The sequence below is a fragment of the Odocoileus virginianus genome, chromosome 3, assembly GCF_023699985.2.
Source record: "Odocoileus virginianus isolate 20LAN1187 ecotype Illinois chromosome 3, Ovbor_1.2, whole genome shotgun sequence".
Classification (NCBI taxonomy): domain Eukaryota; kingdom Metazoa; phylum Chordata; class Mammalia; order Artiodactyla; family Cervidae; genus Odocoileus; species Odocoileus virginianus.
In genome coordinates, this window is record NC_069676.1 from 54,230,739 (window position 1) to 54,258,550 (window position 27,812).

The 27,812-nt window shown below is 41.7% G+C and overlaps 1 protein-coding gene across 10 annotated transcripts in view; it reads right to left on the reverse strand.

The window, feature by feature from the left end:
• PPP2R2B (protein phosphatase 2 regulatory subunit Bbeta) overlaps positions 1-27,812 on the reverse strand; it is a 512,526-nt gene that overhangs the window by 68,619 nt on the left and 416,095 nt on the right. For all 10 annotated transcript variants that reach the window (XM_070465593.1, XM_070465592.1, XM_070465594.1 and 7 more), the window contains one exon: positions 5,840-6,017. In XM_070465593.1, coding sequence (XP_070321694.1) covers positions 5,840-6,017 — 178 coding nt within the window. The remainder of the gene's footprint in view (positions 1-5,839; positions 6,018-27,812) is intronic.

Below are 27,812 nucleotides of genomic sequence, written 5' to 3' on the forward strand. Positions count from 1 at the left end.
AGCTACTGTTTATAGTCGTCACTTTGTGCCAGGCACTCAGCTAAGTACTTTAATGACTACCTCATTTAAACCTCACAACAACCTTCTATTATCCCCATTAACTGATGAGGAAATTGAAGGCCAGAGAAATGTTAAAACACTTGTCAAGGTCACAGCTTTTAGGAGAGGAAGCTGGATTCAAATCCAGGGAATCTGACTCCAGAGTCTGCCTTCCCAACTACTGAGTGATACAACTCCAAGGAAGTTCAAGGAGCCCCAGAAGAAGTCTGCAGAGTTGCCTTCTCATCCTTTCTCCTGATAACATGAGGTTCAAAGGGCAGAGAAATACCCAGACTCCGAAGCCCTAGATCTGGTTTCAGATGCAGAGGGTCAGCAACCACACAAGCAAGGCACCAGGCCTGGGAAAATCCACCAAGGTGGTGTTTAATATGGCAAGGAAGGGGCTACTGTGGCACACACATGCCAATGTGCTGGATGCGTTATTGGAAGGGATGCTCTGCTTTTAAACTAAATGTCAGACTAAGATTGATATGGGCAGTTGTGGACAGGACTAAGAAGGAGCAGACCTGGGCTCCTACCTAGTCCATTATGCAACTTGTTAAATTAAATCCATATCAAGTAAAAGTAAAGATACAGTACTTCACAACTGTATACTGAGCACCTAGTTGGTGCTAGGCACTGCATTAAGCCATGGGATAAAGCTGCAACAGCAGCAAGGGAGAGAAATTTGGGAAGCCCCATAGCTTCCCTGAAAGCCTGCCCAGAGAAATCTTACTGGGTTAAAAGGAAGGCTGCTGTCCATGGTACTAAGGAGTGACAGAAACTAGAAGCCAAAAGTTGTGGTTATGATCAGGGAATCAAAATCCAAAAGGACATCTGCTCAGCTGACAAGTGAGGCTGATGCAGAGGGGTGATAAAGACCAATTCAGAGATGAAGCACTCTGGCATCCAGTTGGTTTCTTCCAGAGAAACCCTCTGTCTCATGCTTAGAGACTGGGGTTTACACAAGGTATGTCCTTTGCTCATGTTTCCAGCCTTGCTTACAAATTTACTTCACTCTCTGGACCTCATTGAGTTCCACCAACACATCATGCTCCCTCCTACCACAGGACCTTTGTACATGATAGATTGATCTTTACCAAGTTAGCTCATGCTCATCTTCTTACAAATTCTCAACTCAACAATCACTTCCTCAGCAAAGCCTTGTTTTATTCCCTAGTCTACATCAGGTTTTTAAAAATGCATTCACCAAACCATATTTCCTTTCTTTGCAGGATTTACTTCAGTTTGTAATTATATATTCATTAGTGTGATTATTTTATTAACGTCATTCTAAAGGCAGAAAATTTGTTTCTTTTTATTCTTGTTTCCCTGTGGCTTAACGCAGTGCCTAGAACAAACTAGGTCTCAGTATATAGTTGTGGAGGGCTGTTATCATTACTTTTACTTGATATGGATTTATTTAATAGGTTCCAAAATGGACTAGGTAGGAGCCCAGAGTCAACTCCTTCTTAGAACTGAGAACAGAGTTCAAAGGATCCTAGGTATATAATACTTTTCATAATTAAGAAACATCCTTACTTTATTGAAAAGTCAGGGCTGCCTTTTGCCCTAGAAAACCACTAATCTAGAAATGAGTTGTTATTGTCCTGATGTAGTTAACCCATTAAGGCCAAAGTCTGACCATGTTATGCTAGAACCTGTTACACAAAACAGGGACAGGCTGACTATGGATGAAAGGAAGAGGATACAAGACCAGGTGCCACAAGGCTAGGAATGTCTCCCTCTGATATGGTGCTAAACACAAGGCCTGGACCTCAGAGACCTTTCAGGTATCTGATAACTAGGGTATAATGAGCAACATCTTGCAAACACCACCAAACAACAGAACTGAAGGGGGTGTCTAGAACTGAGAAGACTCAGATAATAAATTCAACAGAATAGAATCTACCCTTTTAACACTCAACGTTTCTAGTTTCCTTTTATCTTCAGCAATAATTATGACTATAGACTTCCCTGGTGGTCCTCTTGATTAAGAACTCCACCTGCCAAAACAGGGGACACAGGTTCAACCCTTGGTCTGGGAAGATTCCACATGCCATAGGGCAACTAAGCTCGTGCTCCATAACTACTGAGTCAGTGCTCAAAAGTCCATGAGCCACAACTACTGCAGATCATGCTCTGCAACAGGAGAAGCCACCGCAATGAAAAGCCCATGTGGCACAACTGAAGAATCTCCACTCGCCACAACTAGAGAAAGCCCAAGTGCAGCAACAAAGACCCAATGCAGTAAAAAATAAATATAACTAAATAATTAATAAGATAATTATGATTGTGGTGGTCCCTGCTCGCTGATCATTTACTTAGCAAGGTACTGCCCTAAGCATATATGTACACATATACACACATATGTATGAGTATATGTGCATGTTTATAAACACCTTTTACAAAATTCAAACAATCTTCTTTGACAGAGCTCTTCTCTACAGATCGTGATGCAAAGACTTGGCTAAGTTAAGAGCCATGTTAAAGCTTACACAGCCAGCAAGTAGTAGAGCTGGGTGAGAATTTCAGGCTTGCTGGACTCCAAAGACTGTGTTCTCAAGCACAATGCCCCAATGTCACACCAAATGCTAGTCACTGGAAGCCATGACTTTAAAAACCATATTGCAACACTACTTGCCTTAATGGCTACTAGTACTTTTCTTTACATTTACACATTACATAATTCAAATGGATTTTTCAGTATTTGTGATGTCATAGGATATGATAGCTGCATTTTATAATATTCATTGTCATAAATACATAATTATGAAAACAAAAAACATCCACATAGTATTTAGAAGCAGTTTGCCTCTCATGTCAGGGTTACTCATACCATACTTCGGGAATCCCACATTTTTCTATCCAGAACCACGTTTCTTCTGCCTCTTTCAGTGGATAAGAAGCACCATGGAAATGGCACTAAACAACATCTGATTTAAGAAGGCCTGTCTGGTGGCTGGTGCTTTGCCAAGGCTTTGAAAGGTGGCTGCTTCCTACCCCAGAGGCGGCTGCACTTCAGAGACAACAAGCTAAAGGGGCCCAGTTTGTAGAGTCTGCTCGGTGCTCAGGGCGGTTTGGTTGAAAATAACTATATAGATATCAGTTATTATCATTCTCATGATGACAATGATTATTTTACATATGGCTGCTTTAAGGGTGAATGGAATGGGCTCATTTGTATGCCAGCATCTGGCAGGCTGTCACACATCTGCAGAATATAACCTCAACTGTGCTATTAATACTTCCCCTCTGCGTTCTCCCCAAGGCATCTGTCTCCTAAAGTGCCTAAAGAAACTTCGCTCCCTCTTGAAGCCCTAGAGGCAAAGTTCGGAAAACATGTCACCTAGACTGGGGACAGCAGAAGCTCAGAGTGACAGCAGCTGAGCCTGAACAGATTTCTGGCTCTTGGAATAGATGTCAAGGCAGACAGGGAACCACCACCCACACTCGTTCTGTTAGCAGCTGCACTTCCAGGCAGAATCTGGGGGCAGATTCTCCTAGGCTCACACAATATGTCCCATCTGCTCTGTGATCAACAAAAGATGTCAGTCACAGTCTTCATGGTCAGTTCTCAGTCTCCATAATCCCCACCACTGGCTTATAGCTGCCTTCCCTGAAAAGCCTTGGGAGACTCTTCTGTGGCGGAGACCAGGGGACTGTGCACCTAAACCGGGTCTTTTTATTCATGTGCAACAGCTGTATTACATTTCCCAGCCTGCCTCCCAGTTAGAGGTGGTCATGGGATTGAGTTAGCTAATGGCACGCACGCTAATTTAGAACCTGGCTCACTGGCGTCTCCCTCGTGTGGTCCTACACCATCTTCCTCTTTTGCTGTACAGATGCCGATAAGGCATCGTAACACTGGGGAACCACAAGATGGAAAGAACCCGAAGCTCTGAATCACTGGTTAGAGGAGGCTGCCTGCTGATGGAGATCAGCAATATCGGACTTTACAGGAGAAATAATCTTTTATATGTTTGAGCCATTATGGACTGTATTTCATATCAGAACATTCAGAGCGTTACTATAACTAATATACCCTTATGGTGAAATCACCAGATTCTATTTCATTATCAATTATCTAACGGATTATCTCCACTTTAGTGACCTACTCGTATTTCAAACTTGACATGTCCCATCAAAATGGTACTTCCTGTATGTCAGAATATCCTAAGTACTGGGATACAGGAATGAATCATACAAAGTTCCTTCTCTCATAAAATACACATTCAAAGACGGGGAAGCCCGAAACACACAAATTAAAAAAAACATAAGTTAATGGGGATAGAAGGTTATTGGGGGTTCCTTGGGAGTTAGTGGGAGGAAATGCCTCTGAGGAGGTGACAGGAGATTGAAATCTATATGATGACATGTAAAAAGTCAGCCCTTTGGACCCTGGGGGCAAAGTATTCCAAGAAGAGGGAACAACAAACGCAGAGAATGGAAGGAAGAACAAGCATTACCGAGGAACAGAAAAGAGGTCAGGTGGCTGAAGAAGAGTGACTTCGGGGAGAGTGGTATGTCAAGACAGCAAAGAGGGGGGCAGGGACACGACCATCTTACAGTCCAAGGTTAAGAACTTGGACCTTATTCTAAGTTCAAACGGAATCTGCCAGTGTGTTTTAGTCCTGGGAGGAATGATATACGAATTACACTTTGAAAGGCCCGCTCTATTATGTGGGACATGTATGGTGTAGGACAGTGAGAAAGAACAGAAACCAGGGAATAGAATATTGCAGTCACAAAGGTGAAAGCACCATGGCCGATACTGGTGTGGGTTGGCAGGAGTGGAGATGGAGAGAGATGAGTTGATTTGAGATACATTTTAGAGGAAGCAAAGGCAGGGCTCGCGGACAAATTGGGTTGGGGGGTAGAGAGGCTGGTAACTGGGAGAAAGGATCAATATTGACTCTTACGTCAGTTACTCAGCTGCCTGGGTGGTGAAATCATTAAGATTGGGAATTCAAGAGAAGAGTCAGGTCTGTGGTGGGATGAACCACATGATAGGTGCTGAATAAATGACTGATCTTAATATGAAATATAGGGTCAACATAGTAGGACGAGAATGCTGGGTCATATACTCATTCAGCAGTTGTCTTGATTTCTCTAAATTTGAGTTAACAGAAGATAATAATAATTTCAATATGGGGGTGTTATATCCAATATACTCTTGGCAGGAAGAGACTGAAGAAGTATGATGGGGACATGAGCATTGCTAATAAAGTTTGATTTTCTGATTTAGATGTTACTTATACAGGAGTCCTCTGCCTGTGAAAATTCATCAAGCTGGACAATTATGATATGTGCACTTTTCAAAATGAGATTCTATATCTTAAGTTCCCAGCGCAGTGCCTGGAATTCAACAAATCCACTATTACTTTCATTATTATGATACAATGAAAACCATTTCCTATGTAACTGTGGTCCATTATGTAGATACAGGCCATTTGTGAATCCATCAACAAGAGGAAGGAACCTTACACTAAACTCTAGAGTCTGGTATTATAGCTGATAAAGTTCTAATTCATGACACACAAATGCTTCTGCATAAAGGAAGTGATTCAGTGTTCTAACCCAAAGGTAGTCCTGGTTCACTACTTGCAATTCAATACTTCCCTAACTTTGGACAAAAGCGTATCACAGATGCCAATATAATTTAAAAGGGAACAGATCTCCACAAGTGCTAAGTCTTCGATAGTGATTGCCCCTTTCTCTTCCATTTCTTCCCAAGCTTGCTCATACCTGAATAGTCTTGATTCAAGCCAACTGGTTATTTGCCCCAAAGAAAGGATACTAAAACTTTGATTGGTTATTTCAAAGTTCCATAGGTTAATTCTCAGGTCATCAGCTGACATGTAGGTTTCATAGTCGCTGTTGACTGATATAGAGTTGATGTGATATGTGTGCGCGTTGGCAAATACTCTTCGCGGGGTGGCCTCCACCATCAGGTCCATGGGTCTCAGGACAGGCACCTGGGATGCAAGAGAAACAAACTGCTTCAGAACCAAAGCTCTTCATTATGAAAGAGTGTGTGTGTTTATGTCCTTCATTATTACACACAAAATCATGACCACATCACATCAAAGGAGATCTAAGCTAGAGAAAGAGACTGATAAATTACATGCTGTTCCTATTCCCTTTGGTGCCTTCTAGTTTCACTCTTTTTAAAAAATGTCACCATCCCTTAGCCCTCATGGGCAATTTCATCCTTTGTAAACTCTAAGATTTTTTTCAAGTGGCCTGCTCTCAGGGGAACTTTGAATCCACTGTGGGGTGATTAGCTGCCAGAGATGTTGTTCCAGATTGTTTGTCTTTTAAAACATGAAATCTATTTTTAGAAGGAAGTTGTAGAAATGTTTAGAAATGTCTAGATCAACTAAGATTAAAATTTAGTCTTCATGGCTTTGGGAGCCTAGGCCCCATCCTGGTTCTATCTTCCATCTTTTTAAAAGAATTTTGGGGAAGCATATAATCACGCAATTCTAGTAGCCCAAAATCAGTCATTAAAATATAGGGAACCCATTGTTTTATCTGGGAAGATCTTGGTTTAACCTGTATATCAACAAGGCAGTGTACACTGTGATGTCAAAACTGTCCTCATTTGGACAATAAATTATATGGTCATCTTACTGATACATAAAGGATACTTAGTATTTGTAGAACGAATAAGTGAGAATATGTGAACAATTGTTATCTTCTTATGGGTCAAAGAATCAGACAGTTAAATAGTTTTGCACACAAGGGACTTTCCTGGTGGTCCAGTGATTAAGACTTTGCCTTCTAATGCAGGGGGTACAGGTTCCATCCCTGGTTGGGGGGGCTAAGATTTCACAAGCCTTGTGACCAAAAAAAAAAAAAAACCCGAAACATAAAACAGAGGCAATATTGTAACAAATTCAAAAAAGACTTTAAAAATGGTCCACATCTGCTGGGAAAACTGGTCAACCACTTATAAAAGAATGAAACTAGAACACTTTCTAACACCATACACAAAAATAAACTCAAAATGGATTAAAGATCTAAACTATAAAACTATAAAACTCCTAGAGGAGAACATAGGCAAAACACTCTCTGACATGAATCACAGCAGGATCCTCTATGACCCACCTCCCAGAATATTGGAAATAAAAGCAAAAATAAACAAATTGGACCTAATGAAACTTAAAAGCTTTTGCATAACAAAGGAAACTATAAGTAAGGTGAAAAGACAGCCCTCAGATTGGGAGAAAATAATAGCAAATGAAGCAACAGACAAAGGGTTAATCTCAAAAATATACAAGCAACTCCTCCAGCTCAACTCCAGAAAAATAAATGACCCAATCAAAAAATGGGCCAAAGAACTAAACAGACATTTCTCCAAAGAAGACATACAGATGGCTAACAAACACATGAAAAGATGCTCAACATCACTCATTATCAGAGAAATGCAAATCAAAACCACAATGAGGTACCATTACACGCCAGTCAGGATGCCTGCTATCCAAAAGTCTACAAGCAATAAATGCTGGAGAGGGTGTGGAGAAAAGGGAACCCTCTTACACTGTTGGTGGGAATGCAAACTAGTACAGCCACTATGGAGAACAGTGTGGAGATTTCTTAAAAAACTGGAAATAGAACTGCCATATGACCCAGCAATACCACTTCTGGGCATACACACCGAGGAAACCAGATCTGAAAGAGACACGTGCACCCCAATGTTCATCGCAGCGCTGTTTATAATAGCCAGGACATGGAAGCAACCTAGATGCCCATCAGCTCACGAATGGATAAGAAAGCTGTGGTACATATACACCATGGAATATTACTCAGCCATTAAAAAGAATTCATTTGAATCGGTTCTAATAAGATGGATGAAACTGGAGCCCATTATATAGAGTGAAGTAAGCCAGAAAGATAAGGAACATTATAGCATACTAACACATATATATGGAATTTAGAAAGATGGTAATGATAACCCTATATGCAAAACAGAAAAAGAGACACAGATGTACAGAACAGACTTTTGGACTCTGTGGGAGAAGGCAAGGGTGGGATGTTTCGAGAGAACAGCATGTATATTATCTATAGTGAAACAGATCACCAGCCCAGGTGGGATGCATGAGACAAGTGCTCAGGCCTGGTGCACTGGGAAGACCCAGAGGGATCGGGTGGAGAGGGAGGTGGGAGGGGGGATCGGGATGGGGAATACATGTAACTCCATGGCTGATTCAGGCCAATGTATGACAAAACCCACTGCACTGTTGTGACATAATTAGCCTCCAACTAATAAAAATAAATGAAAAAAAATGGTTCATATCACAAAAATCTTAAAAAAAAATGTTGAATGAAGAATTCAGAAGAAACACAGAATCCTATACAAATGTGGCACTGGATATCCTGGGAATCAGAGAAGCTTGAGATGTGGATGTAGGAAGAACCAGGGATCCTCCTAAAGCCAGGAGTGAGATGGAAAAGAAAGTCTTCACAAGCCCTCTACCTTGTTGTGGATGGTGGTTCTATAGCAGAGGTCCAGGGAAGGCAAAAACTAAGAGAGCTGGTTCTGACCACAGATTCACCCCTCACTGACAGGCTGTGTGACCTTGGGCAATTATCTTGCCCCTTCCGGGCTCTAGTTATACTATCTGAGATATCCACTGTGCCCTACTTATCATGAAGGGTGGTTAGCATCTGTTGAGATGATTTGCCCTTCAGTTCAACCTCCTATTCACCCTTTCAACAACATTTTCTTGAGCTCTGTACAAGGTCCTGGTGGGGGACATTCAACTGGGGAGCCAAACCAGACACTTGCCTTCATCTGGCTGGTCCAGATGGTGGGGGCAGGTATGAAATCATCTCATAATAAAATGTAGCAAGCACCCAAACGGAGAGGAAATAGCACAAAGAAGGATTTAACCTGGTCAGAGAGGTCTGGAGAGGTTTTGCTGAGGAAGCATGAATTGGATGACTTAAAGGATGAGAAGGTATCTATTAGTCCAGAAGGGGAAGGAAGAATGCTCCAGTCAGCAGAAAGAGCATGTGCAAATGTCCTATGGTGAGGGTGACGCAAGAATGAAAGATCAGTGGATCAGAGGAGTTGAGACAGAGAGTGATGAGAACCACGGTGGGAGATGAAGTTACAGGGTAGGTAAGAGGCAGGCCCCCAAAGAGATTTTTGCCACCACCCTAAGAGAAATGAAAGTGAAAAGTGAAAGTGTTAGTCAGTCGTGTGTGACTCTGTGACCCCATGGACTGTAGCCCACCAGCCCAAGAGATATGGGAAGAAATCAAAAGATTTTTCAATGATTTTGATATGATGGGGATCAAAGTTTCTGTGAGATCATTCCTGATGTAGTGGGGAGAACAAATTATAGAGGATGAATGAAATAAAACTTCAAAAGGGAAGGTGATATACTGATACTATTGAACACCAATTAAAGGTATGTCTGAGTTAAGGCTTTGTAATGGGTAAGAAAAGTGCCTTAGAAACTCTCCCACAAATATTTATTGGGAACTGACGCTGTGTCAATTATCCTTCATACACCACCTCAGGAAATTCTTTGACAACTCTGTGAAATAGTTACCAGTAGTGACTTAGCAGCAGCAGCATGAGGTACTATGATAAAGAGAAAACTCAGGCTCAGGGAAGCTAAGTCACTGGCCCTGAGTTGCCCGGTTGTAGGAGGCATAGTCAGAATTTGATTGCAGAGTCTATCTGACTGCAAAGCTAGGGCTTTTCCCACTGTATCACACCACACTCAGATTCTATAACATAGTAGGAAGTGATAAATGCTCTGTAAGGGACTTGAGTACAGGGCCCATAGAATTTATGGAATTGACAGAACTATGGGTAGTAATAGTGGTAGTGGTAGTCGTAGAATTTTGCAGTTAAGCTGCCTCTAGAAATCTCAATTTGGAGTTGGAGGTGTTCATGGCATTTGAATAGGGTGTCTTCCATGTGCTTTCAGAGATTCATGCCCTGCTTTGAGGTTTGTCACAAAGAAATTCCCTACCTGGAGCTTTTGAGCTCTGCACTCCCCTACTCCCACCCGCGTCCCCCAAGGTAGTGGCCCCGAAAGCAGGTTCCCCAGGGCTACAGAAGCAGTGGAATCTGTGAGGACTTCCTGCGGCTTTGCCTAAACTCTTCCCTGGGCCTCCGTCATTACCCTCACTGTCTGCACGGGCTTCCTGTGGCTGTGGCGATGGGGGGAGGGAACGTGACAGCTGGGATCAAGAGGCATTACCGAGTGGGAGCTGCCAGCTCAGAGCTTCAGGTACATGTGACAGGCCTGCCCGCTAATTCAGGCTGACATACTCCATGATGTAGCACTTAATGGGGAAGCTCTGGGAAGGTATCTGGGGAGAGAGCGCTAATGCTCTGCCCAGATAAGCCAGGCGACAAACATCACTTGTGATATTCCCACACCCTCCCTATGCCCAGGTCAAGGCTGTCCACTGCCCAGGGACACCCTGTCAAAAGGAGGAAGGAGGAGGGAAGGTGGTTCAAGCTTACCAACTGGACAGGATGGGACTGTGTTTCCTGTCTGCTCTGGATATATGCTCTTTCTGGGGCCAGGCAGGGAGAAGAGAGGGATACAGGTCCCCGAGTTCAGCCCATAGGCAATCATTTGGGTCTTCCCTGTAAGATCAGGGAGGGCTTCCTGTGGTAGCTGTCACTGAGTCAGAGCACCTCTGCCCTTCAGCCCTCTCGGTAGCCGGCCCCACGGGGAAGATTCCTTGTTCGCCGTTTTACCGGGGAGGTGAAATAACCTGTCTGACATCACACAGAGGAAGGAGCGGGGCTGAACTGGGACAGTGTGGTTCCTGAGTGAGCTCACGGAACACTGCTGCAAAAGAGACGCCTAGGATGAAACACAAAAATGCCACTTCTGCAAGTCAAAAATGGTCACATCTCAGTAATTTCACGTGGTTCAGCCTCACACTTTGGAAGGACTCTGTGCCATATGGATGTGACATTGACTCATGAAACACTGGACCCCGGAAGGACCCCTGGAGCCTCCTTCAAGGCTGTCACAAGCATATGTGTGTTTGGGGAGGGCACAGAGGGAGGCCATGGTGTCTGGGCCTTACAACCTTCATCATTCTTGGTAATATGTTCGGATTCTCACATCTTGCTTAAGTAACTATGGATAAGGAAAGTTTGAGACCAACTGCCACAGACAGTTCCAAATTCTGCAGATGAAGAAGTCAGGAACCCTAGAGGTGACGTGCCATGGCCGTGGTCACCCGGGAGGGGTTGCCAGCACAACCTGGCTCTCTGCCACTGATCCTATCGCCTCCTCTGTCCCCATACCAGGTGCCTGAGCTGTCCTCCACAGGACCAGACAAACTCCAGGATCAAGCCCGGACCTTCAACTGGTGGTTCACACCCTCTTTTCTGCACTATCTTGGCAGTGGCCGTGGGGCGAGATGACCCCCCGCCCCCAATTCCCCAAGACAAGGCTGGTGCTTCACTAGGCTTGCAAATGAGAACAGGGCCAGCCTTAGCTCTTGGAGGCTGCGGGTGGCCTTGAAGTCTGCTGCTGGAATCCTTGTCCCTCCCCAGGCATCCCATACTCGTCCCCAACCCTGATTCAGTTTCAGCTCATTGCCCTGAGCATGACTGCAAAGCATAAGCAACCCAGCCTGGTTGTCAAGACAACCGGTACTGTGTTAAGAGTATCCACCAAATAAAGTTTCACAGACCAAGAGAGCAGCCTCAGAGTCTAACCTGCTACGAGGCTTATAGATATCTATCTCAGCTGGGATATTAGTGGGCTGTGGAGAACCCCAGACGCCCTGGGGCTCCTTTCCCCACATCATTCAGGGCTCTGTTCAATGATCACCCCTTGAGAGAGGTCTTCTGTGCCCCTACCCCACCTCACACGGCACTCCTTCCACTCACCATCCTCTGACCCAGCTTACTGCTTATAAAGTTAATCAAGTCTTAAGCAGTTCATCAGTGAATCCTCATCGGTAGCCTATGATTTAGCTCGGTGAATATGATCTCTGCTGCACAGATGAGGAAATGACCAGAGAGGTTAAGTAATTTGTATAAAGTCACACAGCTCAGACTAAGGCCTGGCACTCCTTGGCTCTGGAGTCTAAGTCCTTGGCTGCTCTGTCCTTTGGGCCTGGAGGGGGCACGCTCGGGTGTGTGGGAGAGACAATTGAGTTTGTGGATGTTTTGGTGTAGGGGGTCTGGGCTGTAATGGAAGTCAGCAGGCACTGCCCAGGGCAATGTGAGCTAAATGGACTGTATCTGCTTGGGGAGCTCAAGAGAGACCTCAGAAAGGAGAGGACTACTGAGCGAGTGGGAGGTGACGGGTTTGTGGGAATCCACCAGGTGAAAGTGGGGGCCGGGGAGGAGAGGGAGGGGTTGGAGGGAGCAGCATGTGCGGAGCTCAGATGGGAGGGAGCAAAGTACAAGGTGAAGAGTGTGATTCCATGGGTTTCTGGGCATCACAGCTGGGGGTGGGGCAGTGATTTTGTCATTCACTCAAAATGCAAAATAAAGTCTTCCTCCTCAGACATGAAGAGAAACTGAGCTTGGTGAGGGGACGGAGAACTGATGAGAGCAGAGTGGGGATGGAAGGCCTCCCTTGGGGGCAGGATATTTGAGCTGAGAGCTGAATGTAGGGAGGTCAGCAGCCACGTGGTGCTCTGGAGAAAGAGCACTCCAAGCAGAGGAGACAGCAAGTGCAAAGGCCCTGAGGTTGGAATGCACTCAGAGGATAGAAAAAACAGAGAGGGGGCCTTTGCGGCTGGAGAGGAGTGAGCAGGGAAGGACAGTGGTAGGAGATGGAAGATCAGAAGTCAGGGCTGGGTCACAGGTGTGGTTGTGGGGATAGGAAGATCACTAGCTGCCCAATACTGCCTTCCTCCTCTCTCCCTTCTCTCTCCCCACCTCTGTTTCTCTCTCCCCATCTTTCAGTCTTCCTCCCTTCACATCTTTCTCATTATCTCTCCTGCTGAAACACAAGCCCACCTTTCACCTCTCAGAATCCATTCACTAACAAAACGGATGTCACTGGCATTTGATTTATTCAGTGCACATGGTGGTGATGCATCACAGTCTTCTGTGGCACCTAAGTGGTGTCAGCAGGTCACAAAGGCCCCTTCGGAGACACATGGCGGAAGGGGAACAGAATCCTGGGAGCCCCCAAGGCCCCCCACTTTACATGACATCTGTGAAAATGCACAGCAGGGGAGGGGCTGGAGGTGAGGGCTCTTCACAGGGAAAAAAACCACAGCTGTGCTCACCATGGTGACCTCCAGAGCCTCCATAAGTTGACAGATTCAAGGCAACAGTCTGAGAGAGAAGAGATGGCTGGACAAGAGCTCAGGAACAGAAAAAAAGTTGGAGCCGTGGAAAAGGGAGAGAGGAGTCCACTGGTACAAGGATGTGCACGGATTCCAGCTGTTTGGTAACTTCGGGTCAAATCTGATCGAATTCCGCAGACAAATGTGAATACCCTTGGATACTAAGTACAATCGACATAATTGACAAGACTGTGCCTTTTGAAAAAATTGCTACCAACTTACACCCATGTTTGCTTGTATTTCCTTGTCAATATTCAACAGATGCTTCCCACCACCCTACCCAATAACTGAGATTACTCCATACTGAGAATGATAGGATATATTCAGGCCAGGGGGTTGTGGGGTTCTGTGCCATCAATTAGGAAGTTCACATAGCATTGTCATGACCACATGCTGGCCCCAGATAAAACCTTCCATAAACATTTATTAAGCATTTACTATGTGCTGGACAGTTATCACACAAAGTATTCTTATGAAGCTTAGTGGGGGCAGAGAATACACAACCCCCTACCCACCCTGTCTTGTTCATAACCAGCTCTTTTGGGAAGCTAAAAGCATGTTTGTTTGATCTAGACAAGAAACAGATGGGAGCTGCCCACCTTTTCTTGGTGCAGGGAACCCTGACCCTGGGGGACCACAGGTTCAAGGCCTCGTGGGGTCTGGGCTGACTACACCATTCCATCTAGAAGCACTAAATGGTAAAGCTGGAGGAAAGGGTAGAAAGTTCCAGAATCAGCCTCACTTCAGGTTTGCCATCATGCCTTTCCTGGACTTCCTTCAAGAAATATCTTCTGTGATTCTCCAAAGACAATTACTGTAGGTTTGGGATAAAGCCAGCAGTTAGAGAGCACTCAGACTTCATTGTCAAGGAAGAGGGAGTGAGTCATCTTGAAGACGAGAGAGCCATTGGGTCCCACTATAAATATCCCTGTTTCAAAGCTACCCAGCTAAGCAGCGCAGGGAAGCTGTCTTCAAACAGGAGAATGTGATGACTTCCCAAGAACTTTACGAAATAGTTTCAAAGGAAACCATGACTTTTTGTGAAGAATCCACCTGCCAATGCAGGAGACCTGGGTTCAATCCCTGGGCCAGGATGATCTCCTGGAGAAGGAAATGGCAACTCACTCCAGTATTCTTGCCTGGGAATCCCCATGGACAGAGGAACCTGGTGGGCTACAGTCCATGGGGTCACAAAGAGATAGGTACAACTTGGCAACTGAACAACAACAAACAATATACTTTCCTTCCTAAAATCAAATTATGTCAGGATATAACCACAGTTGAGGTTCTCATTCTCATCTTTGGAAAAGAAAAATAGACTTTCCCCATCTTGAATCTTACTGGGATGTGTTATCCATGGCATAAAACACTTCAGGCAGGGACAGATGACATCTTTAATTGATGCCCCACAAATGACCCCATCACCCAGCTCATTATAATGTGAATTTCTAATAAGATTTCTAAAAAAAAAATTCTAATAAAATTAAAATTTAAAAAATTATAATATGAAATTCTAATATAATCAGAATTGTGTTTTATGTTGTTGTGGTCAATTGTGTCACATTAATAATTTTAGAGATAATTAAATCCAGAAGAGAATTTTAAAGCCTTATAGTTATACATACATGGGGAGGGGAAAACCTGTTTTTGCTGCAGAAATGATCAAAAAGAGTTTTTAACATTTATTTTCAGGAAGTTGCAGTGAAAATGCAAAATTAAACAAGAAAAAGGAACAATGTAAAGTTATGACTTTTAAAGAACTTTATTCCTTATTCCTTTAATGGATATTGATGGGTATCCAGTTACAATGGTGTTTAAATTTCACACGTTAAAAAGGTGATCTGAAAGATGCTCAGGAAGGTATGTGGTTATTCAAAATTCTTCTAGGTGGTACATAAGCACAAACTTGAAGTTATATGGTGTTAGAGAGTTTTCAGAGTCATGTAGACCTGGCCTTGAATCCTGGTTGGGCTATTTACCAGTCACGTGGCCCTGGGCTTCTTACTTCACCTTTTTCCATGTCAAGGCTCTTGTCCCTAATGTTACAGATAGCATTCCTCTATAGCTTCGCTGAGAAAACTTAGCCCAGGGCCTGATACATACCATCTACCAAAGAGATATTTCTGGATAGCTTACTTTTCGCCAAACTGCGCTAAGCACTTTATGCATACCATGTTATTGAATCCTTACTGTGATCTTAAGAGGTAAGTACTAATATTCTTCCCACATTACAGGTACGGATCTTGAAGCAAAGGAAGTGGTGAAACTTGCTCAATGTCATACAAATAGTAGGAGGTGGCGTTACCCTTGTTGGCGGTCTGGCTACAGCCCCTATGATAGTTATTACTAGAATCCTTCCCATGAACTTCCAGTTGTAGAAAAAAAAGGTGCATCCCGAGAGATTGCCTAGGGAAGATTTTCTGACTTTTTCTATTGGCTTCAGAGTTTAGACATCCCTTTTTCCACCCAGGGAATTCAGTCATGATTACAGAACTCAGCGTTGCTCAGGAGAAGTGGCTAGTGGGATAACTGGTCATTCGGTAGCAATTAACTTTGTTGGTGAAAAAAAAAAAAAGCGGAAGGCTTTTCTGGTTAGGAGTTTTCCTAATAGCTTCTGTCCACATTGTCATGAAAACCTTGAACAATATGGTTGTTCATCCAATTATCAAACCAACCTGGGGGGCAGAGTCTGGCATTCTGTGTACCCATTATCAAAGGGTAATTTGGTGTAACAAACCAAATCGAGTACGTACAAAGACTGTCAAGTAAAATAAACCACTCACAAATTAAATTACTTCCCATTTTCAGTGGGAAGAATGCCAGTCATTTTTCATCTTAAAAAATATGCATCTTAATTCCATTTTTTAAAGAACATGAAAAGAAGCATTTAAAGGCCTCTTGTGCAGTCTGCAGCAAGGTCCACCCTCCCTTGGACATCTCTCTGGGTCCTGGAACATTTTCTCTCAGAGAATTAATGGAGCATTAAGCCTCACCCTGGTTAAGAAAAAAAAAAAAATAGAAAAACTTGTTTCCTCCATGGATCAATGGTGGATGGAGTTCAGAAAGCAGGAGTGAGAGGTTGGCTCTGATTTATAACGACATATCAGAGCTGTTGTTTCCAGAATGAAACTGCCACTCAACACCACCCCGCCAAACTCCCAGGGAATCCTATCCAAATAATATAATTTTTAGATTTCCCGGATCACACCCTTCAACAGCCTCAATATGTCCCTGAGTTCTTCTTTTACTGGCTTTGTCATATGAATTGAAATAAGACTGAGAGGAAAAACCCCTTTGGAACAAATCAGGCTTTGTGCTTCAGGGTCTTAAATATCTTAGAATTATATTCTTTCATTTGACAAATATTTATTAAGTGCCAATCACTGCTTTGCGTGGTACGTGTATAGGGTGAACAAAGCAGATTAGCTGTGGCACTTAAAGTCTAATAGGGAAGAAAAACATTAGTGTCTCAAGATAGACACATTATTACAAACTGCCTAGGATGCTACAGAAAGATGTGTATTGCTTCAAGAGAGGCAAAAATATTTTTTCATTAAAAGAAATAGGGGTTCTAATTTAGATTAGGGAATTAGGTGAATTGTTTTTTGAAGAAGTGACAGCTCACCCCCCAGAAACAGAGCCATAAGCATTCTCTATATAAATGGTTTTTCACTGGAGGCCAAATTGCCATCTGACACGGTCTGGAGATATTTTTGATTGTCAGAATGGGGCGTATGCTATTGGGTAGAGGCCAAGGATGATGCTAAAAGGCCTTCAATGTACCGGACAGCCTTGAGCAGCAAAGAATTACCTGGACCAAAATGTTAACAGTTCTGAGACTGAGAAATCCAGTTCTTAAGAAAATATTTCTGGAAAGAGTCTAAATCAAGGGTGGATAAAAGAAACTCAATATTAACTTCCACAATGAGCAGAAAAAAGTTTCAGTTCATAGATATGTTCTGGTTTAAAAAGTCTTTATATATATATATATGTGCATATATATACACACACACATATATATATATATGTGCATATATACACACACACACACATATATATATATATATATACACACACACACACGTATATATGAAGGATCTATCTATCTATCTCTCAAAGGCTTATCCCTTATTGCCAGCTACAAGAATAACACACAACCCATAAAACATGCCTAGGAAATTAATACATATTTTTTTAAACTCAATGTATCAAAGATGATTTTTATAGCAGACTAACAATTTCATGCTCTCAGTGTCTTTGACTTCTTTTGGCCTCTCTACAAAAAAGAGAGGGAAAATATCTTTTGCTCAGAAGATAAACTCAGTATCTAATTACCAGCCCATGCAGCAGCCTGTAATTCTGCCAGTTTTATCTTATTTTTTTTCTCCCAGACACTTCCATTTTCTGCCAACATTGCTATTTCTCAAAGTGTGCTTCCCTGTACATTGCCTTTCCTGTTATTTCCCTTGATGTTTCACATTGTGCAATTCCACAGGAAAAAAGGAGACATCTTAAAATATCACAGTAGAGGAAAATTTCAATTAACATTTATAGGTGGGAAAGGGGATGGGATGGGAAGAGGCAGTGGTTTAATTTTTGGTTAGTTTGGTTAGGATTAATCACAATAATTGTTTTTGTTTGGTTTTTTAACTTCTGTTGATGGAAGGATTTCTGAACTCTGCCCATATACTTTCTCCTATTAACAACAGGGATAAGTATCACTGAATTTTTGATAGTCAAGTATCAACAAGACCTCAGGAGGGTCACACTATATTTCTGTCATTTATTACTGTGGCTTACACAGATCGAAGAAGGTAAGTATAAATTTGATATAAATCTTAAGAATCTTAGAGCTAGAAGTTACCTGAGAAGTCATTACATGAAAAAGGTGTGTGTGTATACAAAGATGAATCTCTAAGAGCTCTGAAACGCAGCCTTTCATAAGTATAGACAAAGCTATTATATGCATGCAACTAAACTGTGTCAGTTCTGCCTCCCACCAATAGATGGCAGTAGTGGTTACAAGTGATATTCTGATTCAGTAACAAAGTGACTTTTCAGGATTGCATTGTCTGGTTCCCATCACTGAGTGTACATTAGAATCAAATGAGACTTCTTTTAAAAACTGATGCCTGGGGCCCTCCACTGGGTGGTGGTGGTGGGGAGAGTGTTGTTAAGTCAGAATGCCTGGAGGGTGGAACCCAAGTACTACTGTTTTGAAAGCTCCTGTGATCACTCACCTCAAGCCAGACATCCTGGAATGTGAAGTCAAGTGGGCCTTAGGAAGCATCACGACGAACAAAGCTAGTGGAGGTGATGGGATTCCAGCTGAGCTATTTCAAATCCTAAAAGATGATGCTGTGATAGTGCTGCACTCAATATGCCAGCAAGTTTAGAAAACTCAGCAGTGGCCACAGGACAGGAAAAGGTCAGTTTTCATTCCAATCCCAAAGAAGGGCAATGCCAAAGAATGTTCAAACTACCGCACAATGGCACTCATTTCACATATTAGCAAAGTAATGCTCAAAATTCTTCAAGCTAGGCTTCAACAGTACATGAACCAAGAACTTCCAGATGTTCAAGCTGGACTTAGGAAAGGCAGAGGAACCAGAGGTCAAATTGCCAGCATCCATTGAATCATAGAAAAAGCAAGAGAATTCCAGAAAAATATCTACTTCTGCTTTTTTGACTACTCTAAAGCCTTTGACTGTGTGGATCACAACAAAATGTGGAAAATTCATTAAAGAGATGGGAATACCAGACCACCTTACATGCCTCCTGAGAAACCCATATGCAGGCCAAGAAGCAACAGTTAGAACTGGACATGCAGCAATGGACTGGTTCAAAATTGGGAAAGGAGTATGTCAAGGTTGTATATTGTCACTCTGCTTATTTAACTTATATGTAGAGTATGTCATATGAAATTCTGGGCTGGATGAAGTACAGGCTAGAATCAAGATTGCTGGGAGAGATATCAATAACCTCAGACATGCAGATGATACCACCCTTATGGCAGAAAGCAAAGACAAACTAGAGTCTCTTGAAGGTGAAAGAGGAGAGTGAAAAAGTTGGCTTAAAATTCAACATTCAAAAAATGATGATCATGGCCTCTGGTCCCATCAGTTCAGTTGAGTTCAGTTGCTCAGTTGTGTCCAGCTCTTTATGACCCCATGGAGAGCAGCATGCCAGGCTTCCCTATCCATCACCAACTCCCAGAGCTTGCTCAGACTCATGTCCATCAAGTCGGTGATGCCATCTGGCCATCTCATCCTCTGTCATCCCCTCTCCTCCTGCCTTCAATCTTTCCCAGTATCAGGGTCTTTTCCAATGGGTCAGTTCTTTGCATCAGGTGGCCCAAGTATTGGAGCTTCTGTCTCAGCATCAGTCCCTCCCATGAATATTTAGGATTGATTTCCTTTCGGATTGACTGGTTTGATCTCCTTGCAGTCCAAGGGACTCTCAAGAGTCTTCTCTAATACCACAGTTCAAAAGCATCAATTCTAGTCCCATCACATCAAGGCAAATAGATGGAGAAAAAAATGGAAACAGTGACAGACTATTTTCTTGGGCTCCAAAATCAGATGGTGACTACAGACATGAAATTAAAAGACACTTGCTCCTTAGAAGAAAAGCTATGACAAACCTAAACAGCATATTGAAAAGCAGAGACATTACTTTGCCGACAAAGGTCCATATAGTCAAAGCTGTGGTGTTTTCCAGTAGTCGTGTTTGGATGTGAGTGTTGGGCCATTAAAGAAAGCTGAGTGCCAAACAGTTGATGCTTTTGAACTGTGGTGCTGGAGAAGACTCTTGAGAGTCCCTTGGACTGCAAGGAGATCAAACCAGTCAATCCTAAAGGAAATCAATCCTGAATATTCATTGGAGGAACTGATGCTGAGGCTGAAGCACCAGTACTTTGGCCACCTGACGCAAAGAACTGACCCATTGGAAAAGACCCTGATTCTGGGAAAGATTGAAGGCAGGGGGTGAAGGGGACGACAGAGGATGAGATGGCAGGATGACATCACTGACTCAATGGCCATAAGTTTGAGCAAGCTCCAGGAGATGGGGAAGGACAGGGAACCCTGGCGTGCTGCAGTCCATGGGGTTGCAAAGAGTTGGACATGACTGAGCTACTAAACAACAATAAGATGATCAATATGTAGAGTCAAGGCTAAGAGCCAATGAGTTGGAGGGGTAAATGGAAGAGTCCATACAAAGAACTCTTAACAATGGTTGGAGTATGAAATTATATGAGTTTAGAATTATTTTTATAGTTCCATATGAGGTTTTTAATATTAACTTAAAACATCCTGATTTTAATAAATGGATAAAAATAGTTTATGGAAGGGAAAAAGGATAGGAAAGAGTTACTATTCATAATACATAGAAAATGTTCCCTCAGTTGATAAAAAGACAACTCAGTTAAAAAAATCATGGGCAAAGGATATGGACAGAAAATTTAGAAAAAGCTAGAAGCAAATGACCAAGAAATATATAAAAATATGTCCAACATTATTAGTAATCAAGAAGATGCAAGTTAAGATTTTTAAATCTTTAATCTTACAGAAAGAAGATCAATCTTATTGATCTTTTAATCTTATAAAATTTTATTCTATGCCAGCTACTGTTCTAAATTTTTTTCTAACCATTAATTCATTTAATATTCAAGATAATTTTATGAAGTAGGAATTCATATTATACCTCTTTCTGCAAGTAAGGGTAACTAAGACACAAAACAGTAATGTCTTACCTTAAAGTCATACACTAGTGCTTGTTGGAGCTCAGATGGGTACTTGGGTATTCTGACCAAGAGCATCCTTATCCTTAGCCACTATCCTACGCTCCCTTCTCAGTAGGGTCTCTACTGGGATATGCAAAAATTACAAAGACTGATAACATCTATCCTGGAGATAGTAAGAGGAAATGGGCATTTGCTGGTGGGAGTATGAATGCAACAGGATTTTTAGAAGGTGACCTGGTGATCTACAAGTAGCTATTAAAATACAATAATGCACATATCTTTCAACTTAGCAAAACCTGCCTTAATGGAAACTATCCTATAAAAACTAGACATTGGTTTATGATGATATATGCTTGAGACCATTCACTGCAGCACTGTTAGTTATAATTATATTGTAACAAAATCTGGAAACAGGTGACTGTCAGTGAATAGGGGACTGGTTTAATAAGTTATAGTATACCCATGCTTTAGAATATTGACAGCTACTTCACAGAAGATGAGTGACCAGGAGCGATGTTTATATTACTGAGCAGAGTACATAAGTATCATCTTGAATTTGTAAAAACAAACAAAATCATATCCATCTATTAAGGTTAATAATATATGTTTGTGTGGACATACAGAAAATGGTGTGGCTGGATACATGCCAAACTACTAATGTGAGTTACCTTAACATGTGGGCCCATGGTATAATATTGTTTGATTTGATGCTATAATCCTGCATTAGTTTTGTAATATAAAAGAAAAAGAAGAGAGATCTTTGGCTCCAATGTCCATTCAGGGAGGATTCTTAGGATTCTTCAGCCTGCACTGGACTCCTCCTGAAAAAGTATAAGCAGCTCCCAATGAGCATGGCTTTGAATTTAGATCCACTTTTCTCAACTGTCCACCTGTTAGTCCCCTGGGTTGACAGAGAGCTAGTCTACCTCTTCGTCTATGCAAAAGCTCTCCAGATATTTGAGCACAGATCTCAGTCCATCCCACTGTCCATTCAATCACACCAAGACTTAGCCTCTAATCTTTATTACCCACCAGTGGTCATGCCTGGGTCACCTATACTGATGCTTTGCCATGCTGAACACAGTCTACCAGAGTTCAGAACACACAGGGACCTGCATTCTTCTAGACAAGACATGCGCTCTCTACCTCAACAACTTAACATTGATTGATCTTGGTAACAGTTCATATCGCAGTGTCAACTAAAATACCTAGGTCTTCTTTCAAATAAGCTAATGTCAAGTCAAATGTTCTCTACTATTTTGAACGTGATTATCCCAATTCTATCCCTAGGATTTATCTCTTTTTCTTAAAAGTGAAATCCAGGGATATGAAAGAGTACCTATATGAATGTGGGAGATGGTGGGAGGAATCTAATGAATTGTGGATTCTGGAAAATGGGATTTTTCTGCATCGTGAAGATGATGGGTTAGAAGATAGGTGAACACGCTAGGTATATGGAGAGGACAATGACAGTGTCCTGAAGTCTGGCTGGAGGGTGGGAGGTACCATAAACCCTCCGTTTCAGAGAGGTGGGGCTGAATTTGAAAGGTAATGATCCTGGCAAATAAAATTGTTACAGGAAGTGGGTGGGGGAAGAAAGAACTCAGAATGAGGTTTGCTAGTTCCAAGGAGACAGTGCAGGAATGGGCCAAGAACAGAGGAGATGGGACAAGGAAGAGAAAAGAGTATCAGAGAAAAGCAACTGCACACAGGACTATAAAGAAAAAAGGATGGAGAGCCTCCAGAGATGGGAACGAGGAAAGAGAGAAGAAAGCAGGGAGGGCGTTGGGAGAAGTTCTATTCTAGTCTGGACTGTTTAGATGCCAAGAAACAGAAACCTTCTCAAATTTACTTAAAAAAACAAAAAAAAAACAAAAAAGGAGTATTGTGGGAGAGAAAAATCTTGCAGTTGATCAGGACTGAAAACGCAGTGTGTGAAACGGAACAGGGGCCTAGCCTGCTGTTAGGGGTCTGGGGAACTTGACCTTGTCTTTTTGTCTCCGTGTCTGTCTCTCGTAGGGGTGTTCTGGTTTCTTAAACCGCTTCCCTCTTTGTGTCAGCCCTGCCCCTCTCTCTTTGCCAATAAAAGTTAACTCTGTCTGTTTACCAGTCTGAACATGGCCTTCAGTGAGTCACTCTAGCCCTGACTCCACCACACTTTCACTCTGGCCCTGACTTACACCACACTGTAAACACACAGTGCTACTACAGTACATTACCATGTGTAGCTGCTATAAAGCACTGGAAGCTCAGTTCCCTTCTCTGTGATGACCTAGAGGGGTCTGATGACAGAGGGAATGTAAGTATGCATAGCGCTGATTCACTTAATCGCATAGCAGAAACGAACTAACATTGTAAAGAAACTATATTCCAATGAAAACAAAGGAAATAAGAGTTGCCAATGACTCCTGAAAAAAAGGGAGCAGGGAACCAACAGAGCAGAAAATACAGTAGGAAGAATGAAACATATAGTCAGAACCTTCAAAGAGGTCTCACCCCTGCCCTTGAACATCCTGCATTCAGAATCACCTCCATACCTTTTTCCTGCAATGCTCCGCTCCCCTTATTCACCCCACTTCCATCTACTCCCCCTTACCTAAGTCCTCCTCAATCCAGATGGCTCCAGAACTCTCCCCATTCCCCCTGCCATGTATGCACACAATCCAGTGGAGAATAATTCTGATATTTTTAAGAGTTCAAAATTCTAACTTCCTTCTTCCAATTGGCACAATTTTGACAGGCTTCTTGGAATCATTTCCTAACTTGAGTTCCTAGTGCTAATAATCCAGACTGACTTCTAGCAATCTCTTGTTCAAAGAGAATAAAGGCGCAACTGGTCACTATTCCCTGGATAGAAATTTTATTTTGTTTGGAATGCTGCTACGATTGCCTTTCAATCTGCTTCAAGCAATAAATACATTGCTTCGACTCTCTAATCTCCCCCCATGTGTCTGTCAATCTTACACACCAATCACATGATTAGCTTTTTAGATTACATCATTAAACTGTATTAGAATAAGAGTATATCCTGAACTGAATAAGATTTGGTAATTACTTCTTCTGAAACAACGTACGATTTTGGATGACGTATGCCCGGTCTTGTTTTAACTGATGCTTTTATGTTATTATTCACTAAGACCCTGGGATCTTTTTCACACATTCACTTTGTCTCTCCACATCCTGCACATGAAGGCTTGAATTTTCTCTCCAAGTGTGCTAGCACCCTGCTTTGTCCTCTTAGAACTCGACATCCTTTCTGCTCCCCTCAAGTTTTCAAGGGTGTCCTCCATTCCCACACTCATTCTTGACCTCTTCTTTGCCCCCTGGTTTTGTAAAATGTGAGTTGATATAAAGATGGGGTGGAGGAGAAAGGGTGATGGGGTGGAGCTTATAGCATGTGAGGCTGACTCATAGGATTATAAGCTCCATTAATTTTTTTTCCCTTCCTGAAGGGAGAAATATGAATTATTTTCTCAAATAGGCAAAGCAGAGGACCTCTTTAAAAGCCATAAAGCTTTGAGGCTCGCAGTGAAAAGGAAGGGGAAACTAATCATACAGAGGGAAAAGAGGACTAATATGCATTTCATTGAAAAGTCACTGTGGTTGAACATCAAATTACTCTCCCTGACTTCCACCTATCTCACCTTCTGTTAAGAACTTATTTTGCCCTTCATCTAGGAATAATTGTATCCTGAATGGCACCACATATGAATTAATAGGTAGATTCAAATATATATGCTCAGCATAAGTCAGAAAAAAGAAAGACAGAAACACATTTAAATAATGTTGACTACTGCAACTGTACTCCCTTCAATGACACCCAAGTAAGTATGAGATGTGGGCAGTAGATCTGCTCAGATTGTCTTTGTGGATCTCATCTTCCAGCACCTTGATGTGTTGAATGAGTTACTAAGGTTTAAAGAAGTCTATTTCTCATAAATGGCCTTCCACATTTTGGTTATAGCTTTAGACTGTACTTCCCTGGTGGCTTAGATGGTAAAGAATCTGCCTGCAGTGTGGGAGACCTGGGTTTGATCCCTGGGTCAGGAAGATTCCCCTGGAGAAGGGAATGGCTACCCACTCTAGTGTTCCTGCCTGGGAAATTCCATGGACAGAGGAGTCCATGGGGTCACTAAGAGTTGGACATGACTGAGTGACTAACACTTTCACTTTTCACTTTAGATTGTGCATTATTCTTTATAGTATGCATATATATGCATACATGTTAGTTTTTACAGAGTTTATAAAAAACTATGTACACTATACCATATGGGTAATTTAAGGGATTTTTAAAAGATATTTACTGACTCATCCTTTATCAAATCTCTACTATTTCCTGTATACCATGATCTCTGGTAAACTTCACAAAAAATTTCTCATCATCTGCTCAATATTTTACAGACAGTTAAAGAACTGAGGCTCAGTGAAGTTAAATGACATAGCAAGTCACGAGGTCACTCAGTTAGGATCAGCAGAGGCAGGGTTGAAACACAATCTGAATTCATAGCCCATACTTTTTCTACCCCATCAGGGAATCTAAAAATCTTGATACTTTTCAGACTCTTCCTTGGATTATCCTGGGGATCTTCTATTTTCCTTTGTCAGGGTTTAACTTTCTAGTAAGATATTTTGACACTTGAAAGAATGAATGTAACTGTTTCGAAGCAGTATCTGTTGAGCACTTACTAGATGCAAGGCACTGTTGGTAGCCTACGCCTAGGGAATCATCTTTTTCCAAAAGCATCTCACAAATTGAGAAGACAAAACAAAGGGTCAAATAATGCAAGAAAATCTAATAATTTGTAGGCAGGGATCAACTACAGGGACTGGTGAGTAAGGAGAAGGACTTTGGTGTGCATTCTAGGTGATACGGGAAAATATCTTAGGCTCTTAACAGGGTAATGAATGATCTAATCTACAATTGCAAAGTATCATACTAAGTGCAAGGTGGTTTTAGACTGTGAAATGTGAGGGGGAAGAGAGTGAGTGAAGGTAGGAGAAAAAACTCAAATGCCTTTTTACATGGTATGCTGAACATAGGTAAGGAACAATCTAGCCAAACTTAGGAAGGAAATGACAGAGGGAATAAAACAATTGCAGAGATATCAGCTACTTTAAAGGACAGTGAAACAGAAAAATCTGATAAACATAGTTATCAACATGGTTTACAAGCATGAGGAAATGACACAAAACAAAGGGAAAAACTGCTGAGGTAAAAATCAGTTGTAAAAGCAGATGATACACACAGAAAAGAGAGTCCAGTGTACGTACTATTGCTGGTCATGAAGAGATCAAAAGTAGCAAATAGGAAAAAATACTTAAAATATGTTAAAAAAAAATGCCTGAGACAAAAACTTAAATCCAAGACAGAAAAGATTGAAAGGGTACAGTATACCAACAGAAAATGATAGAAAGCTAATATCAAGGCATATTCTGATGAAGTTACCTCACTTCATGTATAAAGAAGATGTATGGGTTATGCAGAGCTTTAAAAATCAGTCATATTTATAAGAGGTAAAAATAAGGCTGGTTTCAGACTTCTCTCCGCAGTAAACTCCACGTCACAAACAGAACCAAATAGTGTCCACAAAGTTATAACGATTTTATATCCTTTCAGGTTGTGATTTAGCATAGAAGTAACATTCTTAAGCAGGCAAAAACTCAGGGAACACTATTTATGAGTTTCCACGAGAACGTAAGCTTCATAGTGGCAAGGCCTACCTCCTCCATATTGCCTCCCATTTTACTGACAGCATCTAATGCACAGGTCATGATGTGCAGCAGACATTCAACAAACGTTTGTTGACTGAATTAAAAACTTTTTTATATAAAGAAAATTGGATACTTTCTCATTCAGAGATTCCTAAACTGCTTTTTCATCAGAACCACCTGAGAGCTATTAAAGAGAAAAAGAAAATACAGATTGTCCAGATCTATACTTTGAGATCTGAACCCAGTTGGGTTTGAATATCTTGATTTTTAAGAAGTTCCCAAATACTTGCAGGGAAATCAGACCACCTGTCAAACCTCAGTTCTTCTTTAGTATCCTCTTCAAAAAAATTTTTGTTTACGTTACCTATTTACCCAGACTATAAATAATAAAAGTAAATAACTTAATATTTTCTTTAAATGAATCTGTTTTTTAGTAAACTCTATTAATTTTGATAGGGAACTTCACATCACAGCAATACACAAGAAGCTAGTTTTCCAAGAACTGCCAAAAAAAAATCCCAAAAGAATGTTTATAAAAATAAATACAAGAAAAAAATGTTCTTAAATTCTAGCCAGATATGGTCACCTGGAAAGAACTCAAGGCCAATTATGGTTTTAAAAAATTTAGATTTATAAGTGTTACTAGGAACTTCCCTGGCAGTCCAATAGTTGAGACTTTTTGTCTTCCATTGTAAGGCGTACGGGTTTGATCCCTGCTTGGGGAGCTAAGATCCCACATGTCTCATGGCCAAAAAACCAAAACATGGAACAGAAGCCATATTGTAACGAATTTAATAAAGACTATAAAAATGTTTCACATCAAAAAAAATCGTAAAAAAAAAAAGTGTTACTAGACAGGTTAAAACAATATTAACTCAAAATAAGACTCGGGGTTTCATGTAATCAGAGCAATTTTAAAAAGAAATGAAAAGAGAAAAACTTCAGTTATATGATTTAATATTACTTAAGCTGGGTCTTGTACCAAAAACAAATAGCCCAGACTTTAGGGAAC